General features: G+C 40.7%; 1 protein-coding gene across 4 annotated transcripts in view; it reads right to left on the bottom strand.

Annotated features, from left to right (window-relative positions):
* IPCEF1 (interaction protein for cytohesin exchange factors 1) overlaps positions 1–20,065 on the bottom strand; it is a 116,577-nt gene that overhangs the window by 50,944 nt on the left and 45,568 nt on the right. For 3 of the 4 annotated variants that reach the window (XM_054022294.1, XM_054022296.1, XM_054022295.1), the window contains 3 exons: positions 5,989–6,040; positions 832–868; positions 15–184 (listed from right to left, as the gene is read on the bottom strand). In XM_054022294.1, the coding sequence (XP_053878269.1) occupies positions 15–184; positions 832–868; positions 5,989–6,040 (259 nt within the window). Of the gene's footprint in view, positions 1–14; positions 185–647; positions 722–831; positions 869–5,988; positions 6,041–20,065 lie in introns of those variants that run through there. The other variant, XM_054022297.1, reaches the window with a different exon arrangement.

The following is a 20,065-nucleotide window of genomic DNA, read 5'->3' as shown; positions in this document are numbered from 1 at the left end:
TTTATTGTACTCACCAATTGGCTGCTGTACCAGTATAATGATGACCCCTTCAGCACGAACCAGAACTTTTTCCATTTGTTGCCAATGAAAGGTCCTTTTTCCTTTTTCTTGTAGAGCCATGCCTGGTAATCAACTAGTCCCAGATCCTTGCACGATATCCTCCGTCGACTCATAATAAAAATCCCTGTGCCATTAAAATAAATGGTTCTGCTTGTTTAAATGTACAGTAATAAATAAAGTAAATATATCAGTCCATCTACATTTGCTATATTAACAGTCATCCAAGTGTCTCTTAAAATGCACATAGAAGTCAGATGGTCAGTCAGTTTTATGATGTCTGTTAGACACATTCATTTAAAAGGCATTCTAAATGTACAAAGATAAAATGAGAAGATGTTCTCAGAAAATAAATTACCCATTACTCTAAAGATAATTGCACACAAATAAGACATGAATTATTGTAAAATAAAACATACTAGATAAAAATGTGTCTCGTCCTTCTTACAACTGCATTAGAAAAGAATAGATCTATTTAAGTCACAGCTAGAGAGGACTAGCTTTCAACTAAATGAAAAGCTGCATTTCTCTCTCTCTCTCTCTCTCCTTCTCTCACTCTAGAATCTCCAGCTCTGTGTCTATTGACATACCACAAGGGCTTAGTCCAAATGAACAGCACGCTGTCATTTTTTCAGAATCGATGCAAAAATAAGCAGAGTTTAAATAACAGTCCTTCACCAGCTAACCAGCGGTATGAAAACCTCGACCTTTCCCGAACAAGACACATTTAAAAAAAAAAAAGAGGAACAAAAGAGGAGGGAAAAGATCTGTTACCTTGACTTTTCTGTTTGGTCTTCTGACGCAAGGGAACCTGCGAGAAATGCAGGAAGGAAAGAAAGGAAATTTCAGATTGTATTACAACATTTGTAAAGAAAGACTGGGGGCAACTGGAGGAGGTGGTGTTTATACGGAGGATGGAATCTAAAAACCCACTTGCAGCTAAAGGGAAGCTACTAGCTGAAGCATAAAATGTGTTAATTAAAACTGATGTATGTGCAGTTAAACAAGAACAAATGTAGCACTATTATATATATGAATCTATCCACTAGTGCTTCCTGTTTCACACCCACAGGCAGCCTCTGACTGCTTTTTAGCTGAATCGTATAATGTTCTCTGAAGTAGAAAAAGAAAAGTTAAGCCTGCAACATTTTAAGCCTCATTACCTTTATTAGGGATAATTACTGACATGTAAGGGTGAAAAATACGTCAGGTATTTTGTTGTTATCACTGAGCTCTTAGCACATTGTGGGCATTATTGTAAACAAATAATAAAATCGAAAATATCACTGCTTTTTTCCCCTTTTTTTCTTTCTAGTACACATATCTTCCCCTCCGTGAGTAAGATGTTGACAGAATACGTGACAGATAGGAGGATAGTGTCTCAATATTAAAAAAATATTGTCCACATTTGGCTGATTTTCCTAATTATAATGTATAAATATGCTTAGTTGATTATGTTATCCCATATATATTTATGTATTTTAATTATATGCATTCATTTGCATATTTACATATAGTATATTTTATCCAACATTATTATATGGAAAATACATTTGCCTTACTGAACTATAGAGAAACGAAACTAAGGGTTATTAGCTTGAGTTAAAACTTATAGGGGGGCCTGAGGTTGACCTTGAGCTGCCAACTCAAATTAAAAGCTGAGTTGTGAGTTTTCACTGCTATTTTAGCCTGAGTTAGTTCACATGAGCTAGCTAACTCAAGTTAAGAACACGCCATTTTGTGCAGTGTAGACATCACTTCATATAGTTTAAGTTGAGTCCAGAGAATAGGGAATTAGGAATCAGAAGTCCTGGGTTCTGTTCTTAGCTCTGCCCTGACCTGTTGTGTTACCTCAGACAAGGCAACTCACTGCTCTTTGTCTCAGTTTTCCCATCTATAAAATGGGGACAATAATAGTTATTCTTTTTAAAACATTCAGACCTCTCAGGGAAAAATGATGCCTATAAGCTTAGTATTTTGATATTTGTTTATGCACACAACCCAGCTATGCAGAGGTGATATTCATATGATGAATTGCAGAACTATGTAACAAAGGACTATACTGTATCTTTGACCACTTAACTTGCCAAGATATTCATCTTTTAAGTTATATTATCTTTAGGGACAGAAAAGCTATTTTATGCCCTTTGGGGAGGTTTTCATGGCTCCATGTACAGTTGAACTCATGGTAACTAAGACACTTGGCTTTAGAGTGGCAGGGACACACAAAAAAATACCAAAATCATGTTTTTTAAAACCTCAAACATTTTCTCAATATTTTTCTCTGTAACATAGTTAACACATACATACCTGTGTACCAGACAGTTTTTATTGGTGCTTATTTGGGATGACCTACCTAACTCACTTGTGGATGGCTTTGCCAAGAGTGAATGAAACCAGACTCATGTTAATCATCACATATTCCATATTATTTTTTATTTATACTGTGGTCCATTGGGTGTTTTTCTCAGGACAATGCTCCATGGCAATAGATCAAGGAAAACAATGAGCAAATAGACCAGTTACATGGAAGCCACTAATGTTCCCCCACTCCCATATGGGCTGACCCTGAAGTCTTCTTTCCAAAGGAAGTTGTACCTGACTCAGGCAGGAGCCCATAGGAAGATAGTAAGAGCTGCCAGGACTACCTCCTTGGACCCAATACCTCCTACCTAGCAATTACGATGGGATGAAGAAAGAGAAAGACGAAATAACACCTCTTACGCAGAAGCCAGGTAGTAGGAATGATGCTATGATGCTGTAAAGATGACGCATCGTCTAAATCCAGATTAATGAAATGTCATGATGGTAAGATTGCAACACAGTGACAGGATGTGGCTCTCTGTAACTATTTAATGAAGAAGTAGCTCTCCAGCTAATGCACGACCTTTATCACTGAGCTAAAGCAAAATAGCTTAGACCATAGACAAGTCTGAAGGGAAGAGACAGAATCCCCATTGCATGAATCATTTATAATTGAACGGAACAAATCACTAGTATATATAATGGTGGCATCCCTGGATCTGGGCATGGATTGCAGTCGCCATGAATTAATATACACTTCTGGTACCAGTTTCCATGGTTCTAGTAGCAGAAAGCCATGAACTTTTCTGTTAGATGAAAAACATAAAACCTGTGATTAGTGTGCTCTGTTTTCACAAGCCCAACAGCCTTTATTACTTGTTAATAAAATCATATAAAATAAAATCATATAAAAATAAGAACAGGAGCACTTTCTCCTGTAAGAACTATTCCATTTATTCCTAACAGGTCATGGGCACAGTCAAGGGTCCCTGTAGTCCAGGATTCTGCAGCAGTGGAACTTGTCATGGAATCTTCCCACTCTCACAGAATTGTGCTCCAGAATTTCAGCTCCGATACCCATCCTGGTCCCAAAGCTAATCAATTTAATATGTGGAAAAAACATCTGTACTCACTAAACTCATGTTCATATTTAATATTATTGAAACCTCCATTTTTTAAAATTTAAATTAATCTACCACTAAACTTGCAGTCTGCGGTGTGACAAAGAATCCAGAGACTTGCAATATTTAGGTCCGGCTTGTCACAAAACACACAGGATGCTGAGTTGTACTAGCAAATGGTTCTCCAAAAATCAGATTGAAGTTTCCCATCTTCAAGATATCCAGATATGGCCATTATGTGTAGGGAATCTTTCAATTCAGGATACTCAGGTGGGTAGCATAAGGAATCATCAATAAAGAGCCATTTGGGATTTTCTGGTTTGCAAGTTTAACTTCAGACCAAGAGACAAATCCCTTTAACAAGGAGGAGTTTTTCAAGACAATGAGAAGCAGCTAAAAATCAGTATAAAAACGGACCCAACCATAATCAATCAAACTAATGGTCCAAACCAGTGGTATAGCAGCCATGTCAAAAAAGACTATATGGATTACAAAAAGTGCACTCACTGGAACAATACAAGACTACAGTGTGCCAGATTGTTGTGTTTTCATCATGAGTGCCATGGTAATTGGTATGCTTCTTAAAGCCCCAGCTCCTGGAGTCACCCAATTTATGTGAGAATCTCAGTTTTCATTATCCTTCAAAGAGGAAAGATGAAAACATGAATCCCCTAATGGCCCCAAAATAGAAAGGCAAATAAACTGAATCTAATTTTTTAAAATCTCCTTATTTTTAAGCCACTCATGATTTTGTTCAGCCTGACTTCTGATTTTTGCTTGCAGTTGACAACAGTGGAATTTTTTTCAGGAATGTGGTGGACAGTAATGGGACTAAAAGAACAGGAGTACTTGTGGCACCTTAGAGACTAACAAATTTATTTGAGCATAAGCTTTCATGGGCTACAACCCACTTCTTCGGATGCATAGAATGGAACATATATTGAGGCGATATATATACACATACAGAGAGCATGAAAAGGTGGGACTGTGGCCTACTGGAACCTCTGCACCTAAATGTAGACTGCAAACCTACCGATTACTATCCAGAGCTCCTCCCGCAGAGTGCAAATACATATATGCACTAGATGTAGCTTGATGAAACTGCAATGCTCAAACTAGGTCACATTCACTTTTCTCACTGGCTGACCCAATCAATAGGCAGGAACTTATAGAAATGTGACGTTTTGGGAGATATGTCTGTGTCAACTGACAAATTCCATTTTGTTTTTGTGAACATCACGTTGTATTTTCAAACTCCGTCTAGAAGGTAGCCTTTGGTGTGGCTTCAAGCATTCATTTGGTAGCATTAATTTGACATCTGGTGGACAGATTATGAGTATGCTCCATAGTGTAGATTCAGCCTAGCACCAATGGAAGGGGTTTTTCTGTTGCTGTAGGAACACCACTTCCCTGAACAACGTTAGCTACGTCAACAGAAGCACTCTTCCATCAATATAGATGAGTCTACACTGGGGGTTCTCTTGGAATAGCTGCAACACTAACAGATGTGGATTTTTCATACCCCTGAGCACTGACCTAAATTTTAAGTATAGACCAGGCCTTAAGGCATCCTGTAAATCTCTTGTGTTTTAATGATAGAGTGTTAGAGATTAAGGCCAGAAGGCACCACCAGATCATCTAGTCTGACCTCCTGTATAGCACAGGCCATCAACACCATGCAGCAACCGCACACTAGCCCAACAACTGAAATGAGGCCAAAATATTACAGCCCACAGGAGACTAGACTATTGCACTGCAAGTAGAGAATAGGAGAACCCAAGGTGCACCAGTGCCTGAGGGACCCACAATGGTAGAGAAATGATTAAGTGAGAAATACCCAGATCATCCTGGCAAGTGACCCACATGCAGATGCTGCAGAGGAAAGCAAATAATCCCCAAGATCACTGCCTATCTGATCTGGGGAAAATTCCTTCCCAAGCCCACATACAGCAATGAGTGATAGTATGAGAGTGAATATATAACATATTCCTTTGCTAAGCCTGTGTTCCGTGCTTTACTGCCATGTTATACCTGAAAGGTGTAAGTAGAAAACCAGAGCTCCCACACCAGGTGATCTCTGGAGAGAATGTGTCTAAACAACTGGAGGTTTGGGAGGGCTGATGCACTGGTTCTGGGGTCTAGACTACCAGATGGTGGGATACCACTGCCCAAGAAGGGTCAGACATGGGAGCTGCACCTGAGAGAGTGCTAGAGAGACCCAGAATCAGGAACAGTGACCAGAGTCACTACCAAGACCCAATGGGCTTAAAAGCACATGGGACTCAGCTGTTGGAGCCAATCAAAACAGACTGGTGCTCCTCCAGAAAGCAGGACTGGACCAGGTTGTAACAATCTCATTGGCTGGCCCAATCAATAATCAAGAACTTATTTAAAGAGTGAATGTGACCTCAGCCTTTTGGAGAGCAAAAGTACACATACAAGTAGGGCACTTCCCTCAACCCATCCTGCGACTAATGGCTCTAGCCAAAATTGGAGATATACTTACAGGAGCATTCCCATCAGCAGCCATGTAGGATTCCAAAACCCAAGGGGAAAAGCTGCAACAAAGAAAAAAGATGTTTATTTAAGATCTAAGCCACATTTTTGCAGCATAAATCTCAGTAAAAGAGGGAAATAGTTTTCAAAAATGTTCTAAATTGCCTAAGTTTACAAAAGTTATGTTCTTCAAACATAAGGGTGTTGTATATGATGTAACTTTACTAGCAGAGAAGTAAAATAATGATCTGGACCTGAGGTCTAGCTTCATCAAGTCTCTTTTCAAGATGCGCAATATAAAAGCTCAAGGTTAAAATTTGTTTTAGGCAATGGATAGAGCTGGTCTAAAACTAATTTTTCCTGTAGAAATTTTTGATTAAAATGAAGAACTGATAAAAAAAAACTCTAAACTTTTCATCAGAAATGTAGAGTTTTCAGACTAAAGGCTTTGGCCAAAAATGGGGTAGTGTGACAAAGGAATTTAGTTTGTTCTTCATGTACCCATTCTCCTCTATGGGCTAGGAGTCCCAGCTGGACTACATCTCCTATAAGCCATCCTGGTGTCCACTTTTGGTGGGGAGAAGCAGTGCAATATTACGTCCTTGGCCAGGGTGTGTTATAGGAGATGTAGTCCAGCAGGGAATCTCTTCCAAAGAGAGAATCTCTCTCCAGGTGTTAGGCCACCAGGCTAGATAATACCAACTGCAGATTCAGTATGATTTTGGAGAGCAATATTTTTTTGGATCCTGAAATACGTATTTGTGTCAGGGAAAATATCAAAGCACCTTACCGGACAGAAGAAAACCACAATAACTTTACTAGGACCAGCTAGCTAACTAGAAAACCAATCCCTCAAAAATAATGGACATCAAAGAGTCTTTCAGTAAACTGGAGAGTTTAGAGCATATAGTATTTTGTTTAAATGAGCAGCAGCCGGAATGTAAGGAAATATAGTCACTCTTCAGGGAACTCTATAATTAGTACTTTTTTTCTGTGCTGTCTAAAACTGTGAATTTAAGAGATATGCCATTCTTAATATGTAAAATTTGTTTTATTTTGAAAATAAAAACAGTAAACAGAAAAATACATATATACAGAGTCTGGCCCCCAACAGTTTCAAACCAAAAATAAAAAGATGAAAGTAGCTAAATCTGAAGAAATATATTAATAAGGAGAGATGTTATAGAAAAGAATGTCAAGGTTTAGAAGTCATATCCAAGTATAAACAGGAAGAGAGGAAACATCTTAGTTATACAAGCAAATTAAAGCAGAAGCATCAAACGCTGAACCAGAAAACGAGGGAATAACTTAACAACAATTGACAATGGTAATTACTGTGATGTGACAGGTCTTCCCATAATTTTTCATTATTTTTTTTGTAATTATGAGAATTTACACAGATTTAGATCACTCTCAGCCTGTGAGTGAAAGATAAGAGATTTAGGTAACTGTCAAGGAAAAAGTTTCTGTATGGCTAATAGGGGCCATTTATGCTAAGGTGGCTGAATTGGTTTCAGAAAAATCTTTGTTATGACTTTGACTGAAGGTAAAAATTTTAAAAGCATTGATGTAACTTGAGAGCCAAAGTCTCATTTCCAAAAATGACTTTGACATATAGGCATCTAAGTCCCATAGACTTTTTCCTCATGTTAGTTAACTTGAGTCAAGTCCTGCAATTGAATAATCTACTGTTACAGCCTCACATTCAGCATGTCAATGGTCTTATGATAGAGGCCCAGGACAGGCAAATGATCAGTTTCTAAGGTAAAATGTCTTCCCATTAAGTAGACTTTGAATCATACAATAGCAAAAAAGATTGCCAAGAACTCTCTGTCAGTCAGAGAATACTTTGCTTCCAGTGGGGTGAGAGTACGAGATACAAATATAACCAGATGTTCCTCCTGGAGCAGAACTGCACCCGACTCCTGATTGCATTCATCAGTTTGAATCACTACAGGCTTCCTTGAATCAAAAAAAGCACAGGATTGGATCTGACAGAGGACTTGATGCAAGGTTTCAGAAAGCCTGATTTGACTCTTTAGTCCAGACCAACTGGCCCTGGCCCTGAGTTAAATCTCACAGCAGCTTTGCAAGGACACTAAAATGGGGCGAAGCACGGCCAATACATTTCTATGTATTGAGTTAGACCAAGAAACAAATGTAAACCCTTATGATCAGTGGGTACCACTAGTAAAGCAACAGCTTGTACCCATTCACCTGTCAGTTTCAAAACATTGGCTAACACAGAATGCCCTAGAAAGTCTACAGCATCTTTTGCAAAACTTAACTTAGCTGCATTCAACTTTATGACAGCTTGTCGGAATTGGGTTAGCACCTGGTCCAGAATACCATTATGCTCAGGAAGGGTCTTAGCAATGACAAGAATGTCATTGAAATAGCAACCCTGGATAGTATCAAGGAGCTAAGAGACCACTCTCCAAAATACCTCCAGAGCAGAGACTAAACCCAAAAAGAAGACGTTGATAGCAGTACCTCCCAAATGACATGTTGAAAGTCAATAACAGCTGTGAACTTCCAGCCACAGGTATTTGCCAATAATCTATCAGTAATCCAACATAGAGAAAACCCAGGATCCACTTACCCGACATGTCACCTCTTTGAAGTTTGGCCGTTAAAGCTGCTCATGCTCCATCTATTTATTAAGTGCACTAAAATCTGTGCACAGTCAAATGTCACCATTCTTCTTGTATACAATCACTGTGGGTGAGCTCCTTTCCACATCCCGAATAATACCATTATCTTTCATGCACTGCAGTTCTGCTTGTATTTTGTCCACAAGTGCAGGGGGTACAAGACATGCAGTCGGTGCAAAGGGCTTGGCATTCCAATCCAACTGCAGAGAATACACACATCCCATGGACAGAACACCATCACTGTTAAATAAATCATGGTGAGGTATCTGAACAATACACTGGGTATGCCCTTCTAATCTAGCCGACATAAATACACCTGAGGTGTCCTGTGCAAGTTCACAGATCATATGACAATAATGGGACTATCTGCACAACAGTGCCTTTAACAACGTAAAACTTTGAAGTCAAAGCTATGCGTTTGCAGAGCACAGAGCGTACAGCTTCACCCAGTGTCTGCAAAGCATACCAATTCCAAGCTTTTATATCCACTGTAGTCAGAGAAATGTCCAGATTATGGACTAACCCAGAGGGGAGTATGTTAAACTTCAGTACCGTATCCACCATGCACTTCATCGGTGTACCATTAATTTCTACAATACAGGATACCGACTGCCGTGCCTTGCCACATGAGAAGATCAGATTAAAAGGTGACGTCAGGGTCCCTGGTAAAGGTAGTCTCATGCAGCTTCATATTCACAGTATGCACTTCAGGCCTACCCTTGTTATAGTGTACCACGGCACACTAACTTAAAGTGTACTTCCTTCCCACAAGCCCAACCCTTAGCAGTTCTAGCTGAGCTCACAGTGAAATTGGCTACGTGACCGTACTGCCACAACAGTAACAGTGAGGAGCGGGCCCCTTTTGCTGATGTGGTCGTGTTGCTGGTTTAGGTGGCATTGTGTGACTCCAGGCAACTGAAGTAGAAGGAGGAGCTGATGGTTTAAGAGTAGACACAAAGGTAGTAACAGCCTGACACACAGAACCTCTTTCAGCCTGGACCATGTCAACTGCCTCATTCTTAGCAACTACAACATCAAGAGTCAGCATTCTAGAATCTTCCACCAGTAACCATTCGCCCAGGCAGTCATTAGCTACACCAGTCACAAAAATGTCCCTAACCACAACTATCATAACATCCCTAAATTCACAGTCCTGGGCCAACCACTGCAAACAATATGCAAACTTATGTATGGTTTTATTGGACTGCTGACAAGCTTCAAAATATTTCTTCCTCAAACAGAACAGACTCTCCAGTGCAAAAATGCTCATTGAGGCACTACCCAACCACACTAAAGGAGGACTTGGGCTCTGGAAGTCCATCCTAAATATCAATGTTATCATGGCCTAAGCAATCCTGCAGCAAGGGTAACCTAGCAGCAAAAGAGAGTTGCATGATCTGCACATATATCCCGCCATCAACACTTTACTGATCTTTCCCAGTACTAATCTCTCAGCCTCCAATCTTCAAATAAAGTAGCACCAGTCAACACCAGAAATGATGTTCAGGCAGCCTGGGTTGCACAAAAGGAGTGCTTGTTACCATGTCATCACACTCAAATGTACCCCAGAACACCCAGAAAAAAAGCAGCAGCAGCAGCAAAACACGCTAGTAAGTTGTCAATCAAAACATGTAATAACCATGAACCAGTCAAGTCAGCAACAGTCTGAACAAAACAGGACAGTCTAAAATAGGATTGCCAACCCTCCAGGATTGTGCTGGAGTCTCCAGGAATTAAAGATTAATCTTAATTAAAAGTAATGTCATGTGATGAAACCTCCAGAAATTCATCCAGCCAAAGTTGGCAACCCTAGGCTAAAATGCCGATATGCAGGAGCAGACCAAGAGTAGCTGCACAGAACCAATTTGTCACAGTGGGATTTCTTCAGAGATGAATGTTTTTTCAGAAATCATTGATATTGAAAAACTATTGAAATTTCTGCACATTGGGGAGTCAGGGGGAAGCAAGCAGAGTTTAGACCAGCACAAATTATTAGTACTCTTTACTCCTGTTCTTACAAGATCTACATTAACCAAGTGGCATGTGAATAACAGATTATGCAATTAGCATGGGAACACAGCAAGTGACTTGTAAGAAATATTTTGCAATCATTTCCACCTGGCTACTACCTCCATTCTGAAAAATAGAGATATCTCTGTCAAAGATCAAAAAACTACAGAGAGGAAATAAACAGGTACCCACAATCCTCATGTCAAATGGGAGCCCTAATCTGCTAATCACATTTTTCTTGCAGAATTTAAAAGGTACAGTGTCTGAGTTTGTAGCTCCCAGGTTGTAAAATACAGTGCATGTGCTGATTTCTAGAGCTTTTTCTACTATCTCACTTGTATCTCAAGGAGATGGAGGATCATCTGTAGATTTTCTCTGACGTACCTGTATCCAGGAAGGTCAGAAACTAGACTCATCAGTTGTTCCACCATGCCATCTTCAGACCCAAATGATGAACACTTTTTGAATTCCCCATGTACTGTACCCCATGCTGCATTCTGGCCTATGTTGGCTGCAATTAAATAACATTTCAAAATGGAAATGCACTAAAGCAGCTGCAAAACTACAGATTCCCCATTTGTTTTTTAAAGGACAAGAACTCTACACTAAAGCATCATCAACAATTAATGTTTTTTCCAAAAAGTACCTGCACCCTGGACTAGAATTATATATTTAGGGGTTGATGTCACCGCCTCTGGATAAATGGCCCTTTGAAAGGTTATGATAAGTATAAAATCAAGGCCAGTCCTGGAAGCAAGAAATGCATTTAACAGATTTATACACAGCTCGGTTAGAGGATTTCATACCTCCAGCATCCTTGTTTTCAAATAGGTTGAAGGGGATTCAATCCCCTCACATGGATCTCCCCCAAAAAGAAGATTTCTGACTCTTCTTGAGAAAGGCCCAAGAAAAACGGGGGCAAGGTTCACTGATATAGATATCAGGTTCCGTAGATATAATCCTGACTGGATTGCAGCCAGTTACTGAGCTGTCAATCCAGCAGGGAGATGTGCAGACAGGCTGCATGTGCACGCACTTCTGAGGAAGTCCGAAGGAAGCAGTTCCAAGAGTAGCTGGCTCCCAGAAGAGAAGGGGAGGAGGAAAAAGTAGATTCAAGGGAATAAGGATGCTGGTGCTAAGGCCACTCCTGAAGCACTCAGGACAAAAACAAATTGTTAGGGTGGCTGACTGTACTGGGGGTATATTTCTACCCTTTATCTACACTTGCCAGTGTAACCAACTGGTGAGTGTGTGGTGTAGGATCCCTTTTGTACTGATCCATAGAAGGTATGAGCTGTTAAGGCCCCTAACCATAGCACTTTGGCTCCAGCTCTAGCAGCTCATGCTATTAGGTCTGGAGATCTCTGGTTCAATCCCCAGCATATCAGCCATGTGAGCAGCCCTCACACTTGCAGGCTCATAACATGCTGCAAGTCCAGGTGGGTGAGCTGATTGGCAGCCTGGCTCTGAAATTTACTCTGCTGCTATCCTCAAGGGAATCCCAAATGGGTTGCCAGAAAAGCAGAGGCCTGCTGGGAGATAGGACTGTGATCTTTATGGTGCTAAAGCCCTCTTACTGAACCTCTTGTAGTGTCCTCAAACAGTCATACAGCAAAGCTAAGCTACTGGTTGCTAAAATGGGTGAGAACAGCTGCTGAACACGCATTGCTGGTGGGTGTAGGTGCTGGGGGAAGTGTTAGTGCTAAGGGAATCCTTCCCAAAAGCTGCTCTCCATTCCAAAATGCAAAATTCCCTTGGTAGTCCAGAAGATGAAAGAAAGGATGAGGCAGCAAAAAGGCCTTGCCTGAAATCCTTCCTGAGATGCTGAGGCCCAGGGAAGACTGACAACAAAGGCAATGTAGGGGTCCTATGATGTAGTGTTTTTCCTTCCCTCTGTGGAAAAGTAAAAGTAAACTTTTCCCCCCAGAAACAAATCCCCTGCAAACAACATGCACACGGAACAGACAAGAAACATCTACTGCAGAGAGCCCTGTCCATTCAGCAAGCATGTCAGCAGGGGAGATTTCAAGTATCACCTTCCAAAAAGAGAAAAAGAGGACCTGTGCCTCCATTCACCAGAAATGGACAAGCATACCCAGAGCAGTCGCTCCAATACAAGGTAAACAAACATCTCTCGTACTCAAACTGATAATCACCGAGTTCTTGGGACGCGGAGTGGAAAGGGGTCTCGTAGGGAATCCGACCAATATAGAGCTCCAAATTTATTCTGAGTAGGCATATTCATCTGTCTAAATATAGCGAGTGCACTTAAAAAATTTCTCCCAGTTGTAGAAATAGAAGGTATAGTTCTGGAACATTGAAAACAGGAAGTGCAGCTAGAACTAGTACACGTTTTTAAGGGCACCCACTAAAATAAAATATTTGTTGCCAAAACATTTCCTGAGGTTTTAGCTGCACAACTCACATTAGTCAAGTGAAGGAATCCTGGGAATAAACCACTGACAAACATTTAGAAAATGTACGGGGTACGGTTCATTGTAGAGCTGGTTAGAAAAATTCAGACAAAACATTTTTTCAGTCAGAATTTGGTTAGAATTTGTCAAAAATCAAAATCTTTTGTAAAGACCGGTTGGTTTTGATATAGTTCAAATGTAACCCTGCCTTTCAGGTGGGTTTCCAGAACAAACCTGGGTTGGTTGTCAGCTCGCCTGCCCAGCTCCTCAGTAGTCCGCCTGAAGAGGAGCCAAAACCTGGAAATCCCAGCTCCCAGTCTCACAGCACCCTGGTGTCCCTTGCTGTGGGGCAGCGCACCTACCAGGCTGAAAAGGAGCTGAGAGCCTGGAAGCCCTGGTTCCCAAGCTCCCAGGCTCCCAGCTCAGCTAGAGTTCCAGGCTCCCGGCTCCTCGTCAACCTACCAGGCAGAATTTCATTTTGAAATTATCAACGTGTTATGATTTTTCTAATGTAAACATATTTTTTTTTATTTCCGTTTTATGTAGAATTTCAATTGGGTTTTTTTGTTCCAAAATGGAAGGAAAAATGCATTTTAAAATCCTCTGAAATGGAATTTACAGATTCTCCTCCCAGCTCTAGTTCATTGCTATGTTATCCCCATCAAGGTCTTAATAAGGAATTTACCCTGTAACTGTCTATATGCACAGAGCCATCTAGTGGCCAGAAATAATTTAATTTAAGACAGTGAACTCATTAATACTTCAGAAACTAATTAACCCACCCACCCGTGCCTAGAATGCCCTCTAATTTCATTAGAACACTTCATGTTCCAAACTGAGCATAGAACAATCTAATATCTGAATCTAATATAACTGACTGGCAGGCAATTGTGGCAAGAGCAATCAGTCCTTTTCAGAAGTGATACTAAACATGTCACGACTGTCAGTGTAACAAGGTAATAGTAAAGCTGCTGTAGGATTGTTCAGTCGCTAATACTCAGCCTTTCCCTTTGGCGCACACATTTAAAAGTAAAAGAAACAGAATGTCACTACAATTTATGCTCTCTCTGGTTTGTGAGTGGATCTTCTCCCTGATCTGGGCCCCTTGTAAATCCATTGTATATGTATAAAGATCTGGCACTGGGAATCAAAGAGAAATGTCAGAGAAAGAGCACAGATTATAAAACAAAGCAAAACAAAATCCATGATGCTGGTCAGAAGAGGGAAAGCTGTGGAGAAATAGCTTGGGCATTACTGTCCTCTTCCATTAAAAGCCTCCATCCTATATTAATGAAAGTGAATTTCTTAGAGGGCTAAAAGGATGCGAGGCTGTCATGACAGGATGTAGTGGTGATGGACAATGCCACCATTCTAGAATGAAATCCATTCAACTAAGGACCATTTTGTGCACGTCCTGTGTATAGAATGGTAAAAGGCACTTCCACAGCAACAGGGTCTAGGGGAACCAGAGTGCCAGCATCAGAGTTTTTGTTGTAACAGTTTAATTGGCAATGACTCCAGAACTTAATATCCAATCCTAAACACCAATACGGTGCAGAGCCAGATTCACCAAATCATGCTGCTTCTGATATTTATGAATCAGAGCAGGATGTGCTCCACTGAAGGGAAAAATTATATTTTAAGATAATAAACTCAAAGAGCAAGTGTATTGTACACACAGTTTGCACTGAAAAATATTTTTGCTACTTATTGGACAATCTCCCCACTTACTGTATTATTGATTTTAGCAACATATTTCATTTCCTTTTAATCCCCTATTTGATTGACCTTCACTTTTTTTTACCATCATTTTAGAAATGAAAGTTTGACTAGAAAGGAAGAGGTTTGTAATTGTACTTAGCACTTATGTAGCACTCTATAGCTCCAGACTGCTACATGAACATTAAGGGTGCAAAGTTGCACCCGTAGGAGGAGGGTTCAGAGAGAGAGGGCGGTAAGCAGAGGAGTATGAACATACAAGAACAATCAGTATTAATTTCATTCAGTCCCCACAGAATGGGAAACTTTCTCCTTCCTCTGTCTTTTGGGGCTTCCTTTTCTCACTGACTCCTGCCCAAGGAAAACCGGCAATATGATTAGCCTCTAGCACCATGTGATGGGCGAGGATATTAGACTGAACTGGTCTGGGTAAAAGGACTCTGGGAATGAGACATAATTGTTAAGAAGAGAGAAGAAAAAACTGACCCTGAGCACCCTTACAGTGTCATCTAGGGAGGGGTGCAATGGAAGTTTTCCCACAAGTGTGAGTTCTGCACTTTTAGTATTTATATAGTATTTTGAGTCAAGCTGGTACTTTACAGATTCTGGCACAGATTTTCAGAAGCGACTAGTGGTTGAGACATTTTCAGGAAAAGATGAGCGCTTACCCAATGAAAATCAGGCATTTTCAAGGTGTCTCAAATGGCGCGCCCACAACCACTAGTCGCTTTTGAAGAAAATGTAACCATAACTTTATTACTGCCGAAGCTAATAGGATGTAGAAGAAAGGGGATTTTCCCCACTACATTCAGTGTTGCCAACTCACAATTTTATCATGAGTGTTGCAATGGGTGTGGATTTTTTGAAAGCCTCGGCTCTTGGGGTCACATAAGTATGTAAGAATCTCAGCTTCCATTTAGAAAAGTCTTCACAGTGGGAGAGAAAAGCTTTAAAAATGTGAACCCCAAGGTTCTGGAAGCCAATTAAAAAACCATCCAAAGCTGATTACTTTTTACAATCATGATTTTATTGGGGCCTGACTAATTGTAAAAGCTGGAGGTTGGCAATAGAATCCACAAACAGTGACACAGGGACAGGCAAAAGATGGAAGTTGTAATACGCTGCATGGCGTAGTTCAAGCATTTCCTTTATACACACCCATAAAATGTAGCAATCAGTCATAGTCTGACACCGTTTGTGCAGAAGGAAAGAGAGAAAATGGTGTTCAATGAAAGGCTAATTGGTACTAGTGTATTTATATTGTTAAATCGTTGAGAATTCAGACCCCCAAGTAAAGGAGGCAGGAAGGAGAGAAACATGATGTGTGATAAGTGACGCTCCAAGCATTGGGAGCTGCATGTAGAGCAGAGTAGGCAACCTATGGCACGTGTGCCAAAGGCGGCAACGCGAGCTGAGTTTCAGTGGCTCTCACACTGCCTGGGTCCTGGCCACCAGTCCAGGGGGCTCTGCATTTTAATTTAATTTTAAATGAAGCTTCTTAAACATTTTAAAAACCTTATTTACTTTACATACAACAATAGTTTAGTTATATATTATAGACTTATAGAAAGAGACCTTCTAAAAACGTTAAAATGTGTTACTGGCACGCGAAACCTTGAATCAGAGTGAATAAATGAAGACTCGGCACACCACTTCTGAAAGGTTGCCGACCCCTGATGTAGAGAATGTCTCCTGTAACTGAACCACAGATAGTATCCTAGTTAAGCAGCTGTTTCTCAATACAAATCTGTTATCTTCACCTAGCACTCAAATACTATACACCACCAACCAGGGAGAAGTGGCAGAGGTTAACTGTCCTCTTTACCACCTTCAAAGCTAGAAAAGTGTGACAATTTCAGTTTGGAAGTAGGAATTGTCTGCATGGAAACTGCCGCCTTTGGGTCATTAAAGAGACAAGCAGTGAGATAATATCTTCTATTGGATCAACTTCTGTTGGTGAAAAGACAAGCTTTTGAGCTACACAGAACTCTTCCTCAGATTCTGGGAAAGGTAACAAGAGTGTCTCAGCTAAATACAAGGTGGAAGAGATTGTTAAGCACAAGGAGTCAACCCACATGTTGCAAGAGACCATTCAAGTTGAAGTGGGCAGTTAGCGCCTCTGCATTCATAGGACAGAGTTCGTGAGTTACGGATTGTTGTAATGAGCCATAAATCCAGTGTCTTTACCAAGTCCATGATTTTTATTGTCTAGCAAAATTATGAATTTAAGCTCCCAGGGTCATCTTTTCAAGGTGTAGTGCAGGTTTCCATTGAGAACAAGGACTGAGAGGTCAGTTGTGGAGTGATTATTCTGTGAAAAGTATTCACCCCACAGGTGATATGGTATATTTATCTTATTTTTCTGTGAGGGTTCATTCGGGAGTGTAGGGATTGTCTCATTTCACCTATATGGTTGTTACTGGAGTGCTTAGTACACTGGATGAGGTATACAATATGTTGTGATGGGCATGGGTAGGACCCATGGATCTTGAAAGAGATGTTGGCTGGGAGGGGTTATTGATCATCGTAGCAGTGAAGATATGTATGCAGGTTTTGCATCTGTTGTTCTGACGGGGCTGATACCGCTTTGAGTTGGTGTGTCTTGATCTGTGGGGAGGTTGCCTCTGATGATGAGTTTGGTGAGGTTTAGGGGTTGTTTGAAGGCCAGAAGAGTGGGGTTTGGGAAAGACTTCTTTCAGGATGTCAAGTATCAGAGGGGTAGCCGTGTTAGTCTGAATCTGTAAAAAGCAACAGAGGGTCCTGTGGCACCTTTGAGACTAACAGAAGTACTGGGAGCATAAGCTTTCGTGGGTAAGAACCTCACTTCTTGCATCTGAAGAAGTGAGGTTCTTACCCACGAAAGCTTATGCTCCCAGTACTTCTGTTAGTCTCAAAGGTGCCACAGGACCCTCTGTTGCTTCTTTCAGGATGTGGTCTGCATCAAGTATGGGTTGTAACTGGTCAAATGATGTTCTAAAAGGGGTCCAGTGTGGGGTGGTAGGTGAAAACTAGGGGTGTGCAGTCAGCGGTTTTGTCCCCCCCCCCCCCCCCCACCTCCGGATTGAAGTAGGTTCTCTTGGGATATTTGGGTGGCCCATTCCATAAGATAATCTATTTCTCTGGTGGAGTGTCCTTGTTTGGTGAAAGCAGTTTTAAGTGTGTCAAGGTGTCATGATGACCACAAAGAAACTCAGAAGCAAGACAGTCACTCGGAAGAGGCACCTCTTTGTAGGGATGGAAATATCTCCAAAGGAATCTTACTGCTGCTCTGCTAAACTTGAGCTAACCAAGCCATTCTTCTGTCTCTGAGTTAAAGTCCAAGAATTTATGAAAGACAGCAAAATGCCAGATTCAGATTTTAAATATACAAGAGTAAATCCAGAATAAATTATTTTAAATCCAGGGCTTTATTTGAGTTATATCAGTGGGTATAAGGCAGCAGATTCGGGCCCGAAATTACCAGATGTTTGTGCACTTGTAGCCTTCACAGATCTCAGACATGCCCCGGGCCGTTTTTGATTAGGATAGTGATGATGGAGAGGAGACAGAAGAGAGGAAAACCTGCTGTGTCTATAGATCACACAAAGAGCCTATGTAGAAATATTTGGAAAAATTCCTATACCTATTGACAGGCTGGAAAAGGGATCACATATGTACCAGATGTTTAAAAAAACACCACCACCAGAGAGGCCTAGGAGCAAGCATAAAACATTAGCTAAGCTCGCTGCTAATGGCAAGGGTAGTTGGAGATATTTTACTGTTGTAATCAGCCAGACTGAACATACTGGATCTATTGTAGCTATAGTTTCATGTTTAAGCCTAAAATGCACAGAAATGGATCCCCAATGGAAGATTGTTAATTACCACTCATAGCGGGGTAGCCCTGTCTCAGACAATTGCTTTTGGAACTTTGTACTGTTGAATAGCTGATGAACACACTCAACACATAGATTAAGAATTGCCACCATTGCACCTGAAATTAGGTGATTGCAGCCAAGCTGGTCCAAAATAGTGATCAAAACTCGTCTCTTACCAAAAATGGCCCTTTTTGTAAATTATTTTTTTTTTTTTTTTTTTTTACAAAATGAAAATAGTAGTGGAAAAATTTTCATCATTTTCCCCCATTAAAAAATGGAAAATTTCTGTGAAAAGCCTGGACATTTTTCATTTTTTTTATTAAAAATACTTACTATTTTGTGACCAGGTCTGTATTATATTTTTGCTCTCATGGGCTTTAGAGTGTGGAACTCATTCCCCTCTAAAATCTATCCTATTACAGCTCTCTCCACATGAAACACAAGTTGAGGGCTCCTTTTTTAAAAGAGGGGAAAATGTATTTTTGAATGACTAAAGGTGACCCTCTATCACCTTCCCTCTCTCCCATGCCCCTTTTTTCTCTAAATTGGACCCAATTTGTTTGTATGTGTTTGTATTTTAAGGAGACATTTTATTTGAATTTACACTGTTGTACAGCACCTCAAATACTTTAAAAATAATAATTTCTTCAAAATTATTGGTGCAGTTCTGGTGGGAAAAGAAAGCACACTTTCAAAATTTTAGAGTGATAAATGCATGGACTACTTTGTTGAGTATAAAAAGTACAAAATAAAAACATTGTAACAAACTGTTTAGGGGTTTTGTGTAGTTTAAGTCTAACTCTATAGCTTGCATATGCTGTATTTCAATGACACATGGGGGGATATGGATCAGCGATCACGTCGCACTCCCTGTCAGTACCCAGTCCAAGCCGGGGAAGCTAATGATCCAACCAGCGGACCAAATTCGTTGATCAATCCTAGTCACGTGCCACCCGAGGCATGCTGTGCATATGCTAAGAAGAATGACACCTGGTGAATAGAATTAGGAATGAAGACTGAAGAGTAAGGCCGGTTCTAGTGTTTTTGCAGCCCCAAGCAGGGGAAAAAAAAAAAAAAAAAAAGCTGTGATCGCAAGCGGCGGCAGCTCTAACGCTGCTTCATTCTACGGCGGCAATTTGGCAGCAGGTCCTTCACTCCGAGAGGGAGTGACGGCCCCGCCGCCGAATGTGCTGCCCCCTCTTCATTGGCCGCCCCAGTCACCTGCTTGCTAGGCCCTGCTGAAGAGATTCATTTGGACACATCACTTCTTGAACATGGCATATCTATGTTATCAAAAAGCAGTAAGTGCCTGGAGGATAGCTAACCCACATTCAATACATCCAACAGTCATGTACATTGATTTCAACTGCAGTAATTTAAATCAGCTAGGGATTTTTAAAAAAGCTTAATAGCAGTACTTGAAATACCAGTGA

This window comes from Malaclemys terrapin, chromosome 3 (assembly GCF_027887155.1).
Source record: "Malaclemys terrapin pileata isolate rMalTer1 chromosome 3, rMalTer1.hap1, whole genome shotgun sequence".
NCBI lineage: Eukaryota > Metazoa > Chordata > Testudines > Emydidae > Malaclemys > Malaclemys terrapin.
Note: the sequence above shows the minus strand (reverse complement) of the source record. Positions and strands in the feature narration are given on the sequence as shown.